At 48.5% G+C, this 20413-nt stretch overlaps 1 protein-coding gene across 8 annotated transcripts in view; it reads right to left on the reverse strand.

Moving 5' to 3' along the window:
- Window positions 1–3584: 3584 nt before the first annotated feature.
- Window positions 3585–20413, reverse strand: part of NAP1L4 (nucleosome assembly protein 1 like 4) — a 48130-nt gene continuing 31301 nt past the window's right edge. For 6 of the 8 annotated variants that reach the window (XM_010382072.2, XM_010382073.2, XM_030917255.1 and 3 more), the window contains 7 exons: window positions 19660–19799; window positions 18013–18158; window positions 15045–15067; window positions 13642–13761; window positions 10969–10998; window positions 10455–10511; window positions 4557–4781 (listed from right to left, as the gene is read on the reverse strand). In XM_010382072.2, the coding sequence (XP_010380374.1) occupies window positions 4743–4781; window positions 10455–10511; window positions 10969–10998; window positions 13642–13761; window positions 15045–15067; window positions 18013–18158; window positions 19660–19799 (555 nt within the window). In that variant the 3' untranslated portion in view covers window positions 4557–4742. Of the gene's footprint in view, window positions 4782–8445; window positions 8484–10454; window positions 10512–10968; window positions 10999–13641; window positions 13762–15044; window positions 15068–18012; window positions 18159–19659; window positions 19800–20413 lie in introns of all 8 variants that reach the window. The other 2 variants (XM_030917258.1, XM_010382075.2) reach the window with 2 other exon arrangements.

Consider the following 20413-nt stretch of genomic DNA (forward strand, 5'->3'; position numbering starts at 1 on the left):
CTCAGGCACACCAAGGTGACCTGGCCTAAGCAGGAGGCATCCAGGCCTCACCCTGCAAGAGCTGGGCTCTGGCTTCTGTCCTGAGCTTCGGGTCTGTCTCTTAAATGGGGAAGGTCCCAGGCGCATGAGGTGCCTGGAAATCCTCACCAAATTCAGAGCCTCAGAAACTCAACCAGGACCAGCCTCAGGAGGCGTCCTTCCAGCAGGCCCTGCTGTGGGGTACAACTGCTTGCCAGTGTCTCCTGGTGGGTGGGGCTGAAACAGCTGGGCCTGGGGTCCCCTGGGCCCCCCACTCCACATGAAGATGCTCCCTGGGGCAGGTTGGGGAGGAGGTGCCTGCTCCAGCAGAAGGAACCTGGGAAGGCACCTGTTCTGAGGGCTTGGGGCAGAGGCTGAAGTCCATGCCAGGCTGTGGCCAGGTCGGGCTGGCTGGCGGGGAGCCATAGGCTTCTGCACACAGCAACCCCTTCTGCAGGCCCAGGGCTCCCTCAGGGCACTGCAGCTGTGGTTGGCTGAGTCTGGGATGGTCACTTCTCCCACCGCTGCCCCTGGGTGTTCCTCTGTTGCTCACTGGTTGCCCAGCCCTGAGTCCTGACTCAGAGCCAGGCAAGCCAAGGACCCAGCAGGGGCAGGTCAGAGGTCAGTAATATCAAGGTGTGCCTGGATGAGCCAGGCAGAGGCCAAGGGCTCCACCTACTCACCCTGGCTCTCCCCCACCCACCCCACCCCTGCCTCCCACCTTAGGGGCAAGCTTGGATCCTGGCAGCCCAGGCTGACTCAGCCTGTCCAGTGATGGGGTTGGGGGCAGCCTGTGGCATTTCGAGAGAGGGACAAGATGGGTGGGGTGGCAGAAAGCCCTGGACCTGGGACTTGGGGAAGGGGGCTCTGGCCCCATGGGTGGCCCCTTGGGGCTGGAGAGGTTTGCTGGGCAGTAGGACAGGAGCAGGGTGGGATGTCGGCTTGGTCCCAGCTCCACATAAACGGGGGCCATTTGCCTAGAGAGCAGACTGGCCAGGTAGGGTGACCTGGGGGACAACCACCCGCAGACCCACATGCCAGGCAGCTGTGGAAGAGGGTCCCAGGTGACCCTGCCGGGGAAAGCAGCAGCCGTCAGGTTCTGGGGAGTCACAGCTCCTGACTCACGGGAAAAAGCAGAATTTTAAGTGGAATCACCCTGTTTTGGGGACTTTTGAAAACTGAGCTTCAGGCTGGGCAGGGTGGGTGGTTCACCCAAGGTCAGGAGTTCGAGACCAGCCTGGTCAACATGGTGAAACCTCATCTCTACTAAAATACAAAAATTAGCCAGGCATGGTGGTGCATGCCTGTAATCCCAGCTACTTGGGAGGCTGAGGCAGGAGAATCACTTGAACCCGGGAGGTGGAGATTGCAGTGAGCTGAAATCATGCCACTGTACTCCAGCCTGGACAAGAACAAGTCTCCGTCTCAAAAAAAAAAAAAAAAAAACACACTGAGTTTCATTGAGGACTAACTTACATAACCTAATACACCCACTTTTGAGGCAACTCAAGAGTTCTGACAGCAGTATATACCTGTGTAATCACTTCCATCCCTCCAAAGGGTTCCTCAGTCAATCCGCCCGCCCCAATTCCCTCCCTGGCAGTCACCGGCACTGTAGCTTTGCAGGCTCTAGAACCAGACAGAACTGGGGCCCTCCAGAGGCCGTCTTCCATGCCTGGCTGCTTGCTGTGTGGGTTCTTTCACTCCTTGCCCAGAAGCACCCGTGTGATGGCAGTCGACAGAAGCGTCTCAGCCACCTGTGCAGGGGGGTGCCCCAGGCCCCACCTCCCATCTCCTGGGCTACTCCCCAAACTCCTGCCCTGACCCCAGCGCCACTCATTTTGAGTCTCAGTTCCTGCACGGGGTGAACAGCCACAGGGAGGGCAGGGGCTGCGGTGGGGCTGGACGGTGAATGTCTGCCTCCCCAGCAGGGGGCTCAGTAGGGACAAAGGAAGGGCCAGGCTAGCAGAGCTGAGGTTCTCTGGCGGCACCCCCTGGCCCCCGGGACCAGAGGGGAAACAGCCACCCTTCACCCAGGCCAGGCCGGGCGGCCGCCACAAGCCCCAACTTTCCAGCTGTCTTCCAGATGGTGGCTCTGGGCAAACCTCTCAACCACTCAGCAACTTTGTGACCATTCATGGCTGAGGTCCCGGAGCTGACAATGGCCTGGGCCTGGGATGGTTCCTGGGCTCCTTGGCCACTGGAGAATGACCTTCCCTTTCCTGAGACACTGGGGAGCAGGCAGGACACAGCGGCCATGTAGGGGTGACAGAGGCCAGGTGCTGAGGTCTTGGGGGACACCAGGCACCTGCACCCTCGGGCCTCCACAGCTCCCCGGGCTTCATGTTGAGGTCCTCCACCCAGATGATGATGTCCTTGGAACTGGGCAGCATCCACAAACCATGCGCTCCCAAGGGGCAGACTCAGTGGGGGACACAAGAACCCAGCTCTGTGAAGGATGCACGGCAGGTGGGTGCAGGGTCCTCACACACTTCTTACTCAAAAGGGAAAATCCAGATATCCCCATCCCCAGAAGCCACAATGTTAACATCCCCTTTCCCCCACTTGTGCAAATCTGATCTAAAACCACCCAGCTAGGTAGTGAGGGGCACTCCACAAGCCTGTAGAGCTCCTCCTAAAAGGCACGCCGGGCACCCAGTGGACGGGACAGTGTGCAAGGCTCTCATCTCCCCAGCTGATGGGGGGTCACTGCAAAATGGCACCTGCCCCTTGGATTACGGGGTCTGACCCTGGGCAGACCAAGGCCAGGGTGCTGCTCACCCATGGGGCCACCCTGAGGCTGCGGAGCCTGAGACCAAGCTCCCCCAGATACTTCACAGGATGGGGACGGAGGAACGGGTGCAAGAAGCACAGACGTCAGGCTCCACAGCCCTTGGGGGTATGCTGGAAAGACATTCACTTCCCAGCCTGCACCTCCCCTTCCTGCTGCTCCCAGGGAGAAGGCAGCCCACGGGTGAGCTGGAGGCGGCAGGGCAGGGCCAGCCATGTGGGGAGCAATGAGCCAGCTCCATGGCTGCCTTCTCATGACGGAGTTTCATTCACCAGTCAGCGCTGCCAAGGCTGGGATTCCCACGGTCAGGTCAAGAAGCGCCAGTGCAGCAGGTGTTTGAGTGGAGTGCCTCCTCTCACTGTGGATGGAAGACACACTGGGAAAAGCTTGAGAGAGCAGACAGACCTAATACGGGCTTTATCAGGAAGTTCTCCTCTTGGAGCCTTGTGGATGGACAAGGCACAGTCCCACTAACTCTGAGAAATGATCCCCTCCTGGGGGAGGGAACGGTCTTCCCCTGGGCCCACAGTGAAGCTGCCTACATAGAGCAGTGACTAAGGTGTAGTGGGGGCGGCTACAGCAGCCTCTGCCTCCAACTGAGCTTTCAAGGCCTCAGAAGTAAACTGTACAACCAGTCTTGGAGCCACCAATACCCAGGGCTCAACAGAGTCCAACAGGGTGTAGGGCACATATGAGCCGCCGGAGGGGAGCAGATGGCACCCACCTGCTTCCCCACCACATTCCCCTACAAAGAATGACATGGCACAGTGCTGACTCCATGTTTCACAACTTTAATAGAATATTCTAACTATTCTGTACAAATTGAAAACACTGTATTCAGTTACAAATGTGTTCTAAGGTTAGGCTGAGCACTCTCCACAGGCCTGGTCGGTGCGGACACGGCCATCCCCAGGCTGCTGGAGAGCGCCGTCCCCCACTTGGAAACCCCACCCACCAGCCGCCAACCGGTCACACCAAACCCAGGACCTTCAGACAGGATGAATGGTGCGGCCCAGCCATGGGGCTACTGAGAAAGCAGGACGTGACGCTCATACGCTCAACTGAAACGCAGGACTTCCCGGCCCAGCCCCTCACTGGAGAAGACCGCCAAAGCCCGGCTCCGGCAGCAGGGCTGCGCCTGCGTCACGAGGACGGGCTCGCGTCTTCAGCCCTGGTAGCAAGGAGCAGCGTTTCTTCCGCACAGGCCTTGCTCCCGCTAGGAAGTGGCACATCTTCCCGCTCAGGTCACCAAGGTGGTTCAGAAATGGTAAGGACGAGTGACAGCGAAAGGCCGCAGTCCTCACAGGCAAGAAGGGATAAATAAATATGAGGTGACCCGCAGCAGCTCTTGCCTGGGCTGGTGTGTCACAACGCTGACCCACCCCTTAAAAAAAGGAAATTAAGAAGCAACATCCTAAGAAGAACACAGCCCTACTCTACACAGCCCTTCTGAGATGATTAGCATGTAACAGGTGACGCAGGCTGCACACTCGGCAGATTAAGCGGCTGGAAACAGCAAGTGGGTTTCTTCGAATGAAAAGGAAGAATTCAGTCCAACTGCAGGAGGGCGGGAGAGGTTCTAGATCCTGGGAACCACATCAGACCTCGGCCCTTTTTGCCAAGTGACCCCCCCCAACCCGATGTGGTCTATGGGGCCCTCCCACAGGGCCCAGGCAAGTCCAGAGCTACAGGCACCAAGGCTGCAGAGGGTGCTGGACAAAACCTCCTATTTCTGAAATGCATTTCGGTTGCCACTGTACAAGTTAAGCAAAATAATAAGGAAAAAGGAAAAGTGAAAGTGAAAATCATGCACTTGAAAACGAGTTAGATGGAGTAAGCGCTGTCGACGGGATTGTGCTGCGGCAAGGACCGAGGCCCCGCCCACAGGCCTGGAGTCCCGACAGTCGGTCTGCCAGGCACCCGCCTCCGCTTCCTACTGCTGCTTGCATTCCGCCGGCTGGCTGGGCTCCTTCTGTCAATGAAAAAGACGAGGCTTGTAGAGAACAAAGGCAGCTCCATTCACCAATTAGCTCCAATCAACAACGAAAGCCAAGACTGAATGGGTTCATTCTCATTGAAAAAATGGTTACTGCAAATATACTTTTTAAAAGCATAGTGACAAGAACAAAGCTAACTCCCCCTACCCCTGCACAGTCAAAGCAGGGCTGCTTTTTTTGTTTTTAAAGCTATGCCTTGAAGCATTCAAATTCATGTCATGTTCAGCAGGAGGGTTCTGGGACTCCTTGGGGTGGTGGAGCTCCAGGAGGCTGCCCATTAAAGGGCTGGGAAGCAGCCGGCACTCCTGCCCACACAGAGCACAGTGCGCTCAACATGGGCAGCTCCACCCAGGAAGGCCACCGCGGAGGCCACCCCTCTTGGTGCCAACAGTCCTCATTTCTCAAGGGCACATATGTCTCAGGGTAGGCCGGACCCTTGGCGCTCATGGACAGCAAATCTCTCCTCTAGCAGGTTCCTGCTCTTTGGACTACCAGGTTGTGCCCCAGCAGATCCATCTTCTCTGGTGGCCTGTACTGCACCAACAAATGACGAGCTGCCACTCCCAAGAGCTCCGTCTGTCACCCGCTCTCTTAACAGTCTCACCAAGGGGGAATGCTATCCTTCCAGTAACGGCATTCGGGAAACATGATCCCCCCTCCCAGAAGAATGGATTAACTCCAATATTATCTAACACAGAGATCTTGTACTATTCAAACCACATCCAGCAACTCCATGAATTTGTGCGGAGGCCAACAATAGCCTAAAAGATAGGACATGATCTTGCTGATGCTCCTGAGCTAGTAACTTCATGGACCTATAACCTGTGATTTCTGGCCAAGATTACAAATTCCTCTGAATCCAGCGTGCCTATAGAACCCAAGAACTTGGACTGTATGGGGCAGAAAGACCCCTGGGTCACCATAAATGACATCTTCCATGGTATAAGCTGGGTTAACATAACTGACATCTTCCATGGTATAAGCTGAGGCTACGGTTCATTCTTTGGGAAATCACATTTAAGGGAGAGTCAAAAAAATATGTATAAAAGATGAAAAAAAAATCAGTAACCTTGAACCCTAGTCTAAGCTCCCAATCTCAGCCACCCCACAGGCTGCCTAAAGAGCCTGGCTGAGACAAAATGACGCTGACCAAAAACCCTCACCAAAAAGATCAACTGAGACCTGTCAATCTGACATTCAAGGGTAGACTGAAGGTGGCCCAGTGTATTAGCCAAGGGCACTGAGCCACTGGCCTTAAGAGTGTGGGGAATGCAGGGCGCCCTGGGCAGGCGCAGTGAGGGGAGGAGTGGAACAAGCAGTGTGCCTCCACCAAGGGACACGCCTAAAAAATGGGAGGTCAGTAAAGGAGCTGTGCAGGGACGGGGAAGACTGGGGCTGGTAACAGGGTGAGACTCCATCTTTATGTGCATTTAAGTTATGCAAATACTATGTCATGTCATACACAGGATTTTATAATTTATCCTACCACAGATTGAACATCCCAAATCCCAAATCTGAGACACTCCAAAATCTGGAACCCAAGACAAAGAAAATGCTCACGGGAGGATTCCAGATTTGGAATGCTCAACCAGAAATAAATCTAAATTATCCTAAGTTGCAGAAATGATGTAACAGGCATTTTCAACCATGAGAATGTAGTATTCGTCTGTCCTAAATAAAACCAATATCCTGGGTGAAGACTTCTAGAGGGAATAGAGTCCACATAGAACAGACTCTCAAGACTGGTGTCATGACCCAGTGCCTTGTTGGAGGGGAGTGGGCCAGGTACCTGGCTCTGGGAAGAGCTGCCTCCCCCGTGCCTGAGGGCACAGCCCCCTCTGGGCAGGAAGGCAGCACATGGTCCACCCCTGCCAGGCTTTGGTGCTCACACAGCACGCTGGAGCTTCTGCAAGTGACTGACAGTTTTAGAGGTGAATTTTACATATGAGACACCAATTGTTTTCAGCCTGTGATACATGCCCAAAAAAACCCAAAAACACAAAAAAAACAAAACTGCACCTAAACTCCTAAACTGAAGCATCCTTCATCTCATGTCATAAATTTTAATGATGGTTGGGTCATTAATCAACACTAAGATTATCAAGGGAGGGGGAGGGGGCATTTTAAAACGTACCAACTAATAGGAAAAAAATCTCATGTCTCATGGGACCATTTAAAAGGTGGGGTTTTAACAGATAACACTCGACCTGAGAAAGGCAACAAAGACATGCCACTAAAACACACTCGACCACAGCTGCGCTGGTGAAGAAGCTCCAAGTGCCCAGAGCTCTATGGCTGAAGAGGCAGTGGCCTCAGCATAACACTCCTTGGGGTTGCTACTGTCGCACCCTGCCCTTCTCTTCCAGGGATGCATGCTGAAATACGGACAGGTGGCATGCACCGGGGATTCTCTTCAAAAGAGCCGGTGGCATGGGAGGAGTGGGTGAGGGTACAGGTGGAACAGGAGTGGCTAAGTTCTTCAGACATGAGGGCACAATGGGAATTAACGGCAGCTAGACATAATTTTAAACATACAGGCAAATTCTCAAACCTGTCCCTGGAAAACAAAATCGTTCCAAGAGCTGCATCTGCCCTATGTACGCATCAGTTTCCCACAAAAGCAGCCTACATGAGGAAGACAGGGAGACGGTGGTGCTAAGACCTCGAGGACATCTGGTCTATGGGCTGCCAGGATCATGCTGCCGTTCCATGATGAGACCCTTAAAATCGGAGTGCCTACATACCCCGGCATGCAGAGGCCCTGCTACGGTCATGGGGGTTTCTCACGGCACCTCTTGTTCCCACCTCTCTGCTTTCTCCCACGACATCCCAAGAGTGCCACGAGTGAACGGGTCTCGTCACGGGCAAGGGCCTCTGTCTACTTACGGCCTCCTGTCAGCCATTCCAGGACAGGGCAGAGCTACAGGGATTGAAGAAAGTGGGGGGTGGGAAAGAGCTTCCAGGCTTACTGACACTCACTTTAATCTACAACTGGTTCTTGCTTCATTCAATTAGAGAATTCTCCGCCAACCTCACAACAGTACTTTTTAGTGCTGACACCAAAACAGATGCCAGTTAACACTGCAGATAAAAAATACTGGCACAGTAAAAGCTGTTACCCCTCTGTGTACCTATTGGTCTGCACAAAACATGAATTCAAAAAGTACAGATATTCAACAGACACGTGCTGGTAATGACAGTGGGCTGATTTCAACTGCCACAGTGTGTGTTCTGGGCACAGCTGGGCCCAGTGTATTATGCGCTCTGCAAGGACTGCTTGCTTATGGTGGCCTGTGTGCGCAACCCTGCAGACTGCTAACCATCCAGGGCCCTCTTGCTGGAAAGCAGTACCATCAGCAATGAAAATAACACCCAAGTTACATCTTTGCTACCTGGTTAGCAAGAAACACTGGGCTCAGAAAGCAGGGACCAAATCTAGGTTTGGTTCGTTGATTTTAAAAGTACATGTAACAGACACCTGTGCAAAAACAGTGTTCTTCAGAAAGCCCCATGTCAAACCTGTGACACAGTGAGTGTGCCTGGACAGCAACTCCCTCTTTCTTCAAAGTCAAAACAATGCATTGTATAAAGTATAGATCAGAAGTTTGGAAGTTAGGTATGAATGGAATTCCACCTTACCTAGAAACGTATGAATGATTAACAGACAAAAATTACACCTAAATGGGGAAAAAAATTGAAAGGAACTGTCAGCATGAAAGAAAATGAAATGCACAAAATTATACAGGAGGCAACGGCCACAATGTCTCATGATACAAAAGGGCTGCGAGATTCTGAACTCGGGGTGAACAACTTCAACACCAGACCACACTTTCAAACCGGGCAGAAGCACGACTCGCTTTTATCAGACTGCCCCATACCAAAACCTCCCTGCCTTCCTTGTCTTCTTTTGCTTGCGCAGACTCTAACACTGCCCATCTCTTTGGAAGGTGCATGTGACAGGGATAGCAGGCTTGGCCTTATCCCAGCCACACATGCCCGGCCGTCTCTGAACTTCATTCTCACCATTAGCCTGAACATGTTTTTAGTCCTTTCTCCCCCAGCCAACAAAACCTATCAGTGGTCTCATGGCGTGTTAGCCTGTAATCCACCACGCCACGTTCTCTGTAATGGCTGGTGAGAATGCTCTTTTAGAAACCTGGGACGTGAAAGGAGACTCAAGGTTCTCCAAGGTGACAGAAGGAAGCAGAACAAACAACAGAGGGGAGGAAAAGAGACGCCGAGGCACAGAATACAGGGAGGGGGAGACAAGTACAAGGACAGAGGCAGCTGTGCGCGGAGTCTGAGGAGGTGGCCCTGCCAATTGCCCCCAGTCCTTGCTTTACAACTGCAACCTTGAAAGCGTCCATTCAGCGCCCACAGGGCGAAAACATGGCCCAATAAACACACATGGCCCTTGGGTCCATCAGACACCCTGCAGAGCAGTGATGGGCAGCATTTATTCCCCCAGCGTTGTTCACTGGCTGACGGACAGCCCTCATCTTCCCTGTCCCTACACTGTGATCCACGCAAGGCAGACCCAGGCCTTGGTCTCCTACAGCCCTCACCGCCCACCACCACAGTGCTGAGCACAGGTACACTTTCAGCACAGAGACCTCCCACATCAACAGGCCAACCTTTAGAAGATGAACATTTCCATGGGCATATTATTCCCAGAGTGGTCTTTAAAAGACACATTCTCAAAAAAGTTTTAAAAGCTCTTCTCCCATCCCTTCCCTGAAGGAACCACAACTGTGAACACGCATTCATGGGAATAGCTGGTTTCAACCAACTGATGACAGAGCCAGGATATCACACTGACAGCTTAGTGCACACTCCAAAAAACAAGGGTAAAAACAAGCAAAAAACATTTGGTCGGACAGAGACACATTACAAAAACACCAGGTAACATTAGTATTCTGACAGCCCATAATATACTTAATTTTAAGAGGCAAGGGAACTACACATTTCATGTTTTATGAGAGGAAACTCTTATGACAGCTGTAGGATGACATTTAAGCAGTTCTGATTTTAAAATGTGTCAAATGGTCAAAGTACCTTAAGTTACTCTGAGACCACAAATAAAAATCTAAATCTGCAGGTAAAATTAATGGGGTTGCCCACTCATTTCCAACTCAGTTTTCTTTAGTAAACCTTCCCAATATATTTTAAATTATCTGAGACAGATGAGATATCTAGACACACCATCTGGGCATGCCCAGCTCAAGTGCAACTGTCAAATGATGCCCACAACCCCATCATTCTGCTCCTTAACAAAAAGAGCCCCCAAGTCCCTTCTGTGCACCTTTTCCAAACACGCACAAAGAAAAGTTTATGTTGTCAGTTAAATCATTACCTTACCTTAAAAGAATGAAATATTGGGAAAGTCAAGTTGCTCCACTGAGGAGTCTATGTAACTAAGACATAGCCTGAGATAGCTGGAAAAGCTTCTACTGAACATGTACATTCAACACTCAAATTATACACACAGTGCCTGAATAATCATTCCAGTATTTTTCTGACACATTTTAAACTTTCTAATTAGGGAATAATGAATACTGTTAACACTACTGCCTCAAAGTGGGGAACATTTTTAAAAGTCTAAGAGTGTAGCATAATAAGTAGGTCTGGGTGGCCCCAAAGTTACCAACCTTGGGGTTAATTTCTGCATCATCCTCGTCTTCTCCCTCCTCGTCACCTTCTAATTCCTATATTTAAAAAGTGAGAATTAGCTGGAATGACAAGATTTAAACTCTTGTGGCGTTCACAATCCACAAACACACGGAGCAATACACTGCCTTAGACGGAAATCAATTACTGCTACCCATAAGTGACTCATCACTTCCTCTGGACACTTAGAATTATTTCTAGGTATCTTTTCGTTCTCACAGACAGCCCTAAAAGAAACACAATTCTGAAAAAGTAGATTTTGTTAAATGATTATTTTCTAAGATACATTTTCATAAGCCAACTGCAGGGTCAAAAACTGTCACAGCATTTGCTATGCATTTCTGCTTAGTGTTTTAAGAACATTGTTAGAATCAAAGACAGTGTTACAAAAAAATGGGTGCACCACAGCCCTGTGAGTCCATAACCTTCAAGAAGAGAAAGCCAAAAAAAACAACTTCAGGGAGGTAAGTGGCACTGCATAAACCTGTCTCTTACCTCCTCTTCTCCTTCTTCACCTTCTTCAAACTGGAAAAACACAGAAAAACATTTTTAAGTTTACAAAACATGACAGCAGCCTGCCCGAGACACCAGTCCCATCAAATGACTCACTGATCAAGCCTAAGAAGAGCAGAAAGTTCAGCCACGCTGCCTGCTGGGCCTTGCTTGGCTGAGGAGTCATTTGCTTGTGTGCAATGCATTTTAAAAGCATGCCAGGAAATTGAAAGTCACGCAAAACAAGGAATAGGATAGGAAGCTGGTCAGCCAGGCTGTACACTGGACACAGTTGGGAACCTGGCACCACAGCTCTGCCCTGAGTGTTCTCACACCAAGGAGCAGGCACACAGGAAAAGATTTTTGTAAACCAATGAATTTGCTTTCCTTAAATTTTTTACAAGGCTGATCTAACCAGTAGCATAACGTTATTGGATACAGGAACCTGGGTATCATTTTACTTCTCACACAAAGGGAAAAAAAACTTAGTAGAAATATATTAAAACTTTGGTGTTTAATCTTTAAACACTAAGGTGCTCAAAGGTGAACCTCCAACATTAGTCAATTGTCTTGAATCAGTTTCTCCTACATCCAAAGACATCATTGGTCAGACTGAATATCAAGTTTCAAACATGAAACTTACATTAAAAGCAAAACCACCTTATCACTACTGGTTGCATAACCAGGGTAGTACATTGAAAATGCAGTTTCATTTATCAACATTTCCCTTTTTGTTGAGCTCACACCATGTATTCCTTAGAGCCAACTTCAGTGGAACTTAGAAGGATCTTACTGTGCTGGTGTGGAGTTCACAGTTTGCACAGCCTCCTGGCGCCATGCAGCAGCCAGGATGAGACGTGGCCACAGTGCAGCACCCTTTTGCTCTAAGGATCCTAACTGGCATCAGACAGGGAAAGACTTCTTAATAATCTTCCATTTCAGGTCAGATCCCAACGGGCCTCCAGCAGGCTCCAGGGCCTATTCCAAAGCTCTAAGGACAGCATTTCGCCCTTGAGGGGCTGTGCACAGGGGCTGCTCCAGATGCATCACCCACCTGGGCAGGTGGGACTTTTTATGCCAACACTTACTGTGTCATTGCTCTGTGCCAGGTGCTATGTTAAGGGCTATGTTCAGGTGCCATGTTAAGGGCTTAACAAGTAACCAGAGTCTTCACCATGAACTCTACTTACAGCTGAGGAAACTGAAGCTTAAGGAGGTGGTGGAGCTACTAAGGGGAAGAGTGGGGATGTGAGTCTAAGCAGTCTAATCTGAGCTGGCACTTCTAGCCTCTAAATGACACTGCTTATCAGTAGTACCTGTGCTGAACATATTATGAATGAAATACACATTTACTATAAGCAAATGTGGCACAGTGCTCACCAGTAGTACAGACACCGCATATAAGTAAACAAATAGCACACATGCATATTCAAGTCTTTTAAACTGATGGGTGTATGATCAAAAAAGTTTGAGATAAGCTTTCCAATGTGTAGCCACTAGCCCTTAGCTCACTATTTAAACTTAAACTAATGTAAATGAAATGTTCAGTTCCTCAGTCACAGCAGCCGTATTTTATTTCAAGTCCTCAAGTGGTCAGTTCTACTGCGCTGGACCAAGCAGGCAGAAGCTAGTTCCATCAACAGAGAAAGTTCTATTGGAAAGTGCTGGTCTAGAATCCGTAAAACTATGTCTTGGCAGCTACCTGACTGTCCATGTTCCCTGACCTACAATAACCTCCCAGCCTAGGGATGAGCCAGCAAGTTGAGTTTTAGAAGTTAAACAAACAGTCTCAGACCTAACCGCTGACAAAGAGCACGCTGGCCTATTCTCCCCACTGGTGGAACTCAGTACAATGGGAGGGGTGTGAGGAGATGCTGGTCTTTACTGCCACAGGGGGCTAACGCCCTTGAACCCACCTAAGCTCTTGCCGCCCTGTCTGAAGCCCCAACGGGCCAGCCCTTCTAAGAAAAGAAACCTAGCGCAGCCACAAAACCTAAGAGCTCCACAAGCAAGAGACTGTCATCTAGAACATACTTCCAGTAACATTCTATAAAACAAAACTTTATTTTCCACAGATCAAGAAGACTTGAAGCTGCCTGAACCTTGGTGAGGATGGGAGTTTCTGAGCGGTGCACGGGCTGTGCGCCCGCAAGTTCTGCCCGTGGAAGAGCTGGCTTCCCTCAAGCCCAGAAAGGAAAGTGACATGCAATCTTGTTTTCTTGGGAGCATGGGTCTTTTTCCTTTTTACCTAATTAGATAGAAGTTCAGGAATTTCTATTTCTTTTGGGTTGATGAAATACAGGCTAGCATGAGTCCACTGTCAATAAATGTTTGCTGTGGTCAGACCTCCATGAAAGAGATTTTCCCCATGTTTAGAAGTTCCCTGAAGCTTAGGTTTTTAGAGAATACTGTTGAATCACTAGGCAGGGCTCACATAGGAAACAGGCAATCACCTCTGAAACTGCCTCACAGACACCTGCTTTTTCTGCTCTGTTCCTCAGACCTCTCCTCTTCAGGTACATTCTCCTCACAAGGACAGCAGCTTAGACTACATATCTGACTGATGATGTCATAAAAAGATTAGGCATGGGGGTTTCTCAAGCCACAATTCAGGGCCACTCTGCACCAACAGAGATAAGCACCCAGGTGGGAGACCCCCTTCCCCGAGCCTCATACATTGTCATCATCCTCTATGGCCTCCCCAGTGAAGTACAGCACAGCCCGCGGGACTATCCGCTCACGGAAAAAGTGTCCAATTTCAAAATCGGAGGCTAATGTGAATTCAGAATCTTCATCCTGAGGAGGAAAAACCCACGTGTTAACTCATTTTAATGGGATAAAAACATTCGCTTCACCACCCTCAGCTAAACATCAGTCCCTCACTTACGATTTACTTGACTTAAAACACCAAACTCCCCTCCTGGCTAACACGGTGAAACCCTGTCTCTACTAAAAATACAAAAAACTAGCCGGGCGCGGTGGCGGGCGCCTGTAGTCCCAGCTACTCGGAGGCTGAGGCGGGAGAATGGCGGGAACCCGGGAGGCAGAGCTTGCAGTGAGCCGAGATCGCGCCACTGCACTCCAGCCTGGGCGACACAGCGAGACTCCGTCTCAAAAAAAAAAACACAAAAAAAAAACAAAAAACAAACAAACAAACAAACAAACAAAAACACCAAACTCCTGCACTGCTGGGGGACAGCCACTAGACACTCAAAGCCCCTTTAAAACAACTTCAAGTAGCTTTAAAGAGCTACTGAAGCAAAATGGCAGAGCAAGTGGGAATTGAGGGCCCCCCAGCTCCATCACTTGTCCAAAGGTCTCACTCACAGTAGGGGGTATCAGAGTCTCACATATGGGGAACGGGCAGTATTAAAGCACTACACGTTTGCTACTGAAACCAACATATGAAATACGTACTTTTACTTTTCTATCACCCAGGTTGGAGTGCAGTGGTGCAATCACAGCTCACTACAGCCTCAAGCTCCTGGGCCCCAGTGACCCTGGAACTACACAGTGCACCACCATCTCCAATTAATTTATTATTTTATCTTTTGAGACGGAGTCTCCCTCTGTCGCCCGATGGAATACAGTGGTGCGATCTCAGCTCACTGCAACCTTCTCCTCTCAGGTTCAAGTGATTCTCCTGCTTCAGCCTCCCGAGTAGCTGAGATTATAGGCACTGCCACCATGTCCAGCTAATTTTTTTTTTTTTGTATTTTAAGCAGAAATGGGGGTTTCACCATATTGGCCAGACTGCTCTTGAACTCCTGACCTCTGGTGATCCACCCACCTTGGCCTCCCAAAATGCTGGGATTACAGGCGTGAGTCACTGTGTTCGGCCAGTTATTTTATTTGGTTTTAATTTTTTGTAGAGATGCGGCTGTGCTATGTTGCCCAGGCTGATCTCAAACTCCTGGACTCACGCAGTCCTCCCACCTCAGCCTCCCAAAGCATTAAGATTACAGGCATACGCAGTCCATACACAGCCAGGACTGGACTTTTTTAAACAAGCAGACAAGCAGACATTCACTCAGGAGAGACCTCAATAGGAAAATTAGACTATTAACAACAAATCTTACCAGTGATTCTCCATCCCCGGATGCTAGGAAAAAAAAAAAAGACAAAATATATTTAAGTTACAGTGACAAGTCCCAGAATTTTAAAGCCCACACAGGAGAAAGCTGTGCTGGTAGACAAAATGTAACATTTTTCACCTTGAGGTTTAAACTAGAAATCCCCAAAGCCTTGCATCTCCTGACAGACATCTTCGCAAGCTCCATCCACCACTTCTGAAGCTGGCCTGAGTGCCTCTATGCCCCCCTCCCCTCTCCTCCATCATGTGCCATGGGCTGGCACTCAAGCTTGAGAAAATCATTTTGAGAGGGTTAATATATTAACAGGAGGAAAGGCAAACAGCCCCCAGGCTATGGCCATGTGGCCATTCAGTGCATTTGTGCTTTATGGGGAAATTTAACTCATGTCCTGCAGAACTATACATGATGGTGCAGGAGAGAAAGAGAAAGTCCTTAAGCCTTATAAGCTGTGAGTGTTACTAAGGCACTCCATCTCAGCGAGGCAGAAACTGCATTTCTAACTGTTTGGAAAGTGCTGAAATGCCCACCAGTGGCCCCTGTAGAGTGGTGCAGCTCCTCAGTGAAAGCTGATGCTTAGACGAGCTAAGCACACCAACACAGACAGGGACTTCCAACCACACTCAATGAAGCCATGCAACATTCAAATGGTACATGATCCAACCCTGATTTTAGAAACATTTACTACAACACCCTGACCTTCATCAGGAGTTGAATGTTTACTCTGCTTAGTCTCATACCTGCCTTTTCAATCTTCACTGGGCTCTTCTGAGTCTCTCTTCCCATTAAGCAACCACAACCCTGGCAGCACTTGCTGTTTGCTGCTGAGATATGAGCGTTGGGTGTGTAAACACCACCCATGAGCAAGGCGGAGCTCCCAAGCCTCGGTGTGCCAGCCTCACCCGGGGGTTTAAGACATGGGTTAGGGGCATGGCTGGGTGTCTAAACGCTGGAGCAGCATGCTCCCCAGGGCACTCTGGCCGGGGTCATGAATCAGCACAAGGACTCTGAGCACTCATACTTCTGGACTGGCTTTGTAGCTTTAAGGACAAAGACGGAGCTGGACTCACTAGCTAATGCCTCCTTCACTTCATACCACAGGAGTTCATTTTGTCTGTTCCTTCACTACCCCATTACCTACTCCCCACCCATCCTCAATTTTCGTCATAGCACTTACCATTTGGTATTATGTGTTTGATTACTTTAAAAGTGGCTTTATTGATGGGATTTACATACCACAAAAGGCATACACTCTAAATGTACAACTTTATGACTTTCAGTGTGTTAACTTTAGAGTTGTGCAACCATACTATAAAAGTTTTAGAACCTACAAAAAAAAAAAAAAAACACTTAAAAATTCCCTTGAGTCCACTATCAACTCCATTTTTATCCTAAAAATTATTTATTTATTTATTTTTTTTTTTTGAGGTGGAGTCTTGCTCTGTCTCCCAGGCTAGAGTGCAGTGGCACAATCTCGGCTCACAGCAAGTTCTGCCCGCTGGGTTCATGCCATTCCCCTGCCTCAGCCTCCCCAGTAGCTGGGACTACAGATGCCCGCCACCACGCCTGGCTGATTTTTTGTATTTTTAGTAGAGACGGGGTTTCACCATGTTAGCCAGGATGGTCTCAATCTCCTGACCTCGTGATCTACCCGCCTCGGCCTCCCAAAGTGCTGGGATTACAGGCGTGAGCTACCGTGCCCAACAAAAAATTATATTTAAATCAGTTTTAAGAAAACTTCCTACACAAAGTCAGTGATTCCAGAAAGTAAAGCCCCCCTGCTTCATGGTGAATTCATAATCTCCAATATGCCCAACCCAAATGTCTAAAAGGAATCTTGCAAAAGAAAATGAAATGTAGTATCTAATTTTATGACTGCTCTCATTCCCCAAACCATATATATTTGCATCTTCTATATTCAGTCTAATTGCAGAAAATAGGCACCACAATTAAAATAACGAACTGAACTCTGAAGGGTAGCCTGATAAATAAGGGTGCTAAGCTCAGAGACAAAAATAAAAAAAATCAAACACTCAGATTGGAGAAGAGAGCCGCCATGTGGCCCCACATACAAACACTAACTGATTATCTGCAGCAGGGGATGGCATCTCTTCACTTCAAATTATGTTTTTGTTCATGGAAACTAAAGAGAATATGGATATTTTAACACTGACAAGTAGTTTGAACTTCACATTCTCTCACGATTAGGAAATTATATGAAAAATCCCAAGTAATTTACTCTCAAAATCAACTGGTCAATCTTTACTAGTTCAAAGGTCTCATCTTTATTTTACCACTTAGGAAAATTTAAATAAATAAATAAATGGAAGCCGCTTCCAAGCTGTGATTCTGCCAATGTTTTCCAAAACTGAAAGTCCCAACTACTTGTGTTTCTCACAATATATAAATTCCAAAAACTTCTATCAAATTGTGCATAAAATTACAAGGAAAGGGGGACTAAGCAGATGATCCAAAAGCAGCGCAACTAGAACCAGTGTACAGCAGTAACGGGTACCTGGAGAGCAAACCCAGCAGCTCTCTGAGGCTGGGAGTGGTCTCTGGGGGGTGCAAAACAGACACAACAGAGGGGCAGAAATGACAGCTGGTGGAGAAGGGTGCTTCAGGTGAGGAAGCAGCCCAGGTGCAAACACTCTATTCAGTTTTATTAAAACAGAACTGCAAGTTTTTGCCTGGGCTGCAGCCAAGCAGAGTAAAGCTCTTCCCTTTCCTGCAGAAGATGACAATCCTACTCTTACTGTCCTAGCTACCTCTGCCCCCCCCCCCCAATAAACTTGCCAGCGCACCAACAGAACAGCCTGGGACACAGCAATGTGCCCCTACTGACCACACTTGCCTGAAAGAACAGGACTAAAGTCTCTGGGTGTTAGGAATCTATCAGGCGACCAAAATTATTTTATACAAGTTCATAATGAATATTAACAACCAACTGACTTGCCTTTCAGTGGATTGAAGAAGTTGAAAAAGGACTCATTGGGCACTTGTTTCGTAATTGTTCTAACAGTGCCTCGACCCTTATGCTTCTGCTTTTTCTTGATGGTTTTGACAGTAACATTCTTTCCTTTCTTCCAGTCAATGGTACACCTACCAGGACAAGACAGCTGTCATGAACACACAATCCATGAGAAAAATCCATTACAAATGCAGGCAGGAAGCAAACCACAGCTCTATGCCAAACCTGCAAAACTAAATAAAACCAATCTGCAAACCAAATACAATGGCCCATGAAGTTCATCTGGAGGTTGGCAAAAGAGAAATGGCCTGGTCCTCTTTCAACTTGGGTGTGACCACTGCCTCAAACTTCAGACTTCTGGAACAATGGTATTATTTTCCCAAGACATTTCATCAGGACTCCGCAATGTGTATTCTGTGGCAAAGCCCTTGTGTCAAGTCTGCACGATGCACAACAAGTTGTCCGCGGCTTCCCAAGGAAGCAGGAGTTGCTGCTGCTGTTCAAGGCAGCCAAGTGAGCAGAATAAGCTGAAAAAAGGAAACAGGTGGCCACTGGGAATCTTGATGGCCAGTGCAGACCACTCCAGCCCCAGGGAGGCTGCCAAGGGCTGAGCACAGCACGTTCTCTAACACACAATCACCATGGACCCAGGAAACACCTGGCAGATCTCAATACTGCCCGCTTAAGAACATGCTTGGAAAGGCCAGGCCTTTTTCTCACACGATGGCCTGGCCCTGGAAAATCATTTTTCTAAATTACTCCAGTAGGATTTTAATAAAGTCCTGAATTAACAATTCGTACTTATTCTGGTAAATAAACTTAATTGTTTCAAGTCAAGACTAAAACCATTTCTCAGTCAATCCAACCTGGAGAAATTAATTCTAAACCAAATTCTCTCTTTAGTGATTTATAAAGCCTGAAATCAATGAGTCAAACAACAGCCATGCTGCCCCCACCTATCTCCAAAGCAATCAACCGACAGCCTTGGACTCAGACTCATCCATTCAATAAGTATTAAGACCTTCAATTCATGATGTCTAGAGAACCCAATACTTTCATTAAAATGAAGAAACTGGGCCGGGCGCGGTGGCTCAAGCCTGTAATCCCAGCACTTTGGGAGGCCGAGACTGGGCGGATCACGAGGTCAGGAGATCGAGACCATCCTGGCTAACACGGTGAAACCCCGTCTCTACTAAAAATACAAAAAAACTAGCCGGGCGAGGTGGCGGGCGCCTGTAGTCCCAGCTACTCAGGAGGCTGAGGCAGGAGAATGGCGTGAACCCGGGAGGCGGAGCTTGCAGTGAGCGGAGATTGAGCCACTGCACTCCAGTCTGGGCGACAGAGCGAGACTCCGCCTCAAAAAAAAAAAAAAAAAAAAAAAAAAAGAAACTGGGCACTATCCCAAAGGCCTGCACGTGCAACCACGTGACTCATTTCCCAGGTTCAGCCACCATCTCCAAGTTCTGCACTACAAGCATTCCCAAACTGAAAGACTATTGAAATATCCATCTACTAGGCTTTTAAGCAGACTCAAGACTGTACTTTACTCCTTACTTCTATCTTACCCATCAAGTTACAAAATTATCTCTTGATTTTGTTTCAGAAGAACAAGGTAGAATGACATTTTCTTACCCGTCACAGTCCACAATCTCAGGACCTTCAAAGGAAAAGGGATCAGCCTTATCTGGTTCTGATTTCATCTTGTAGGTTTTTGTCAGGACTGAGTTGGTAAAGTAGTCGTTGGGTTCAAAGTGGAACTCTAACACAAAAGACTAAAAGCAGAAACTCAGAGTAAGCACTAGTTAAAATCGAAAAATAACGAGGACAGATTGCTTGGAGTACACAACACTGACTAGAAGCTATTTTGGGAAAGCTCAACAGATAGGGCCATGGAACGAGAAAAACTCCTCCACTGCAAAAAAGGCCAGCATGAAGTTAAAAAAAAACAAATGATGGACTGGAGGGAAGTATCTGTTCAGTTCATGAGTAGGGGCATGTCCCGCTCCAATGCCTCCTCACCAATAGGGGTCAAGCTCTCCTAAAGAATCCTAGCTTCTCTTAGCTGCTCCCAACCCTTGCTTCCTGGAAGGAGGGAAGGTGACTAAGGGAAAGTAGGGGCACCAGCAGTCCATCCTCCTCCTCTCCTTTTCCGCTCAGCCTAAGCCCCAGCCCCCACCCTGCTGGGGGAAGCCAGGGTCTGTATTCTGTGCTGTGCAGTAAAAGCAATGACCCACAGGTTTTCTCCCGGGAGGTGGGTGAGAGAAAAGAACAAATCTCTACAAGGACAGAAAGCTCATCCCTCACTTACAAAGCATGCTACAGACCTGGAAGAGAGGTAAGCACACCGGGAAAAACGATGCAAACACGAATGCAGGCACAGGTAACA

Source organism: Rhinopithecus roxellana, chromosome 15 (assembly GCF_007565055.1).
Source record: "Rhinopithecus roxellana isolate Shanxi Qingling chromosome 15, ASM756505v1, whole genome shotgun sequence".
Lineage (NCBI taxonomy): Eukaryota > Metazoa > Chordata > Mammalia > Primates > Cercopithecidae > Rhinopithecus > Rhinopithecus roxellana.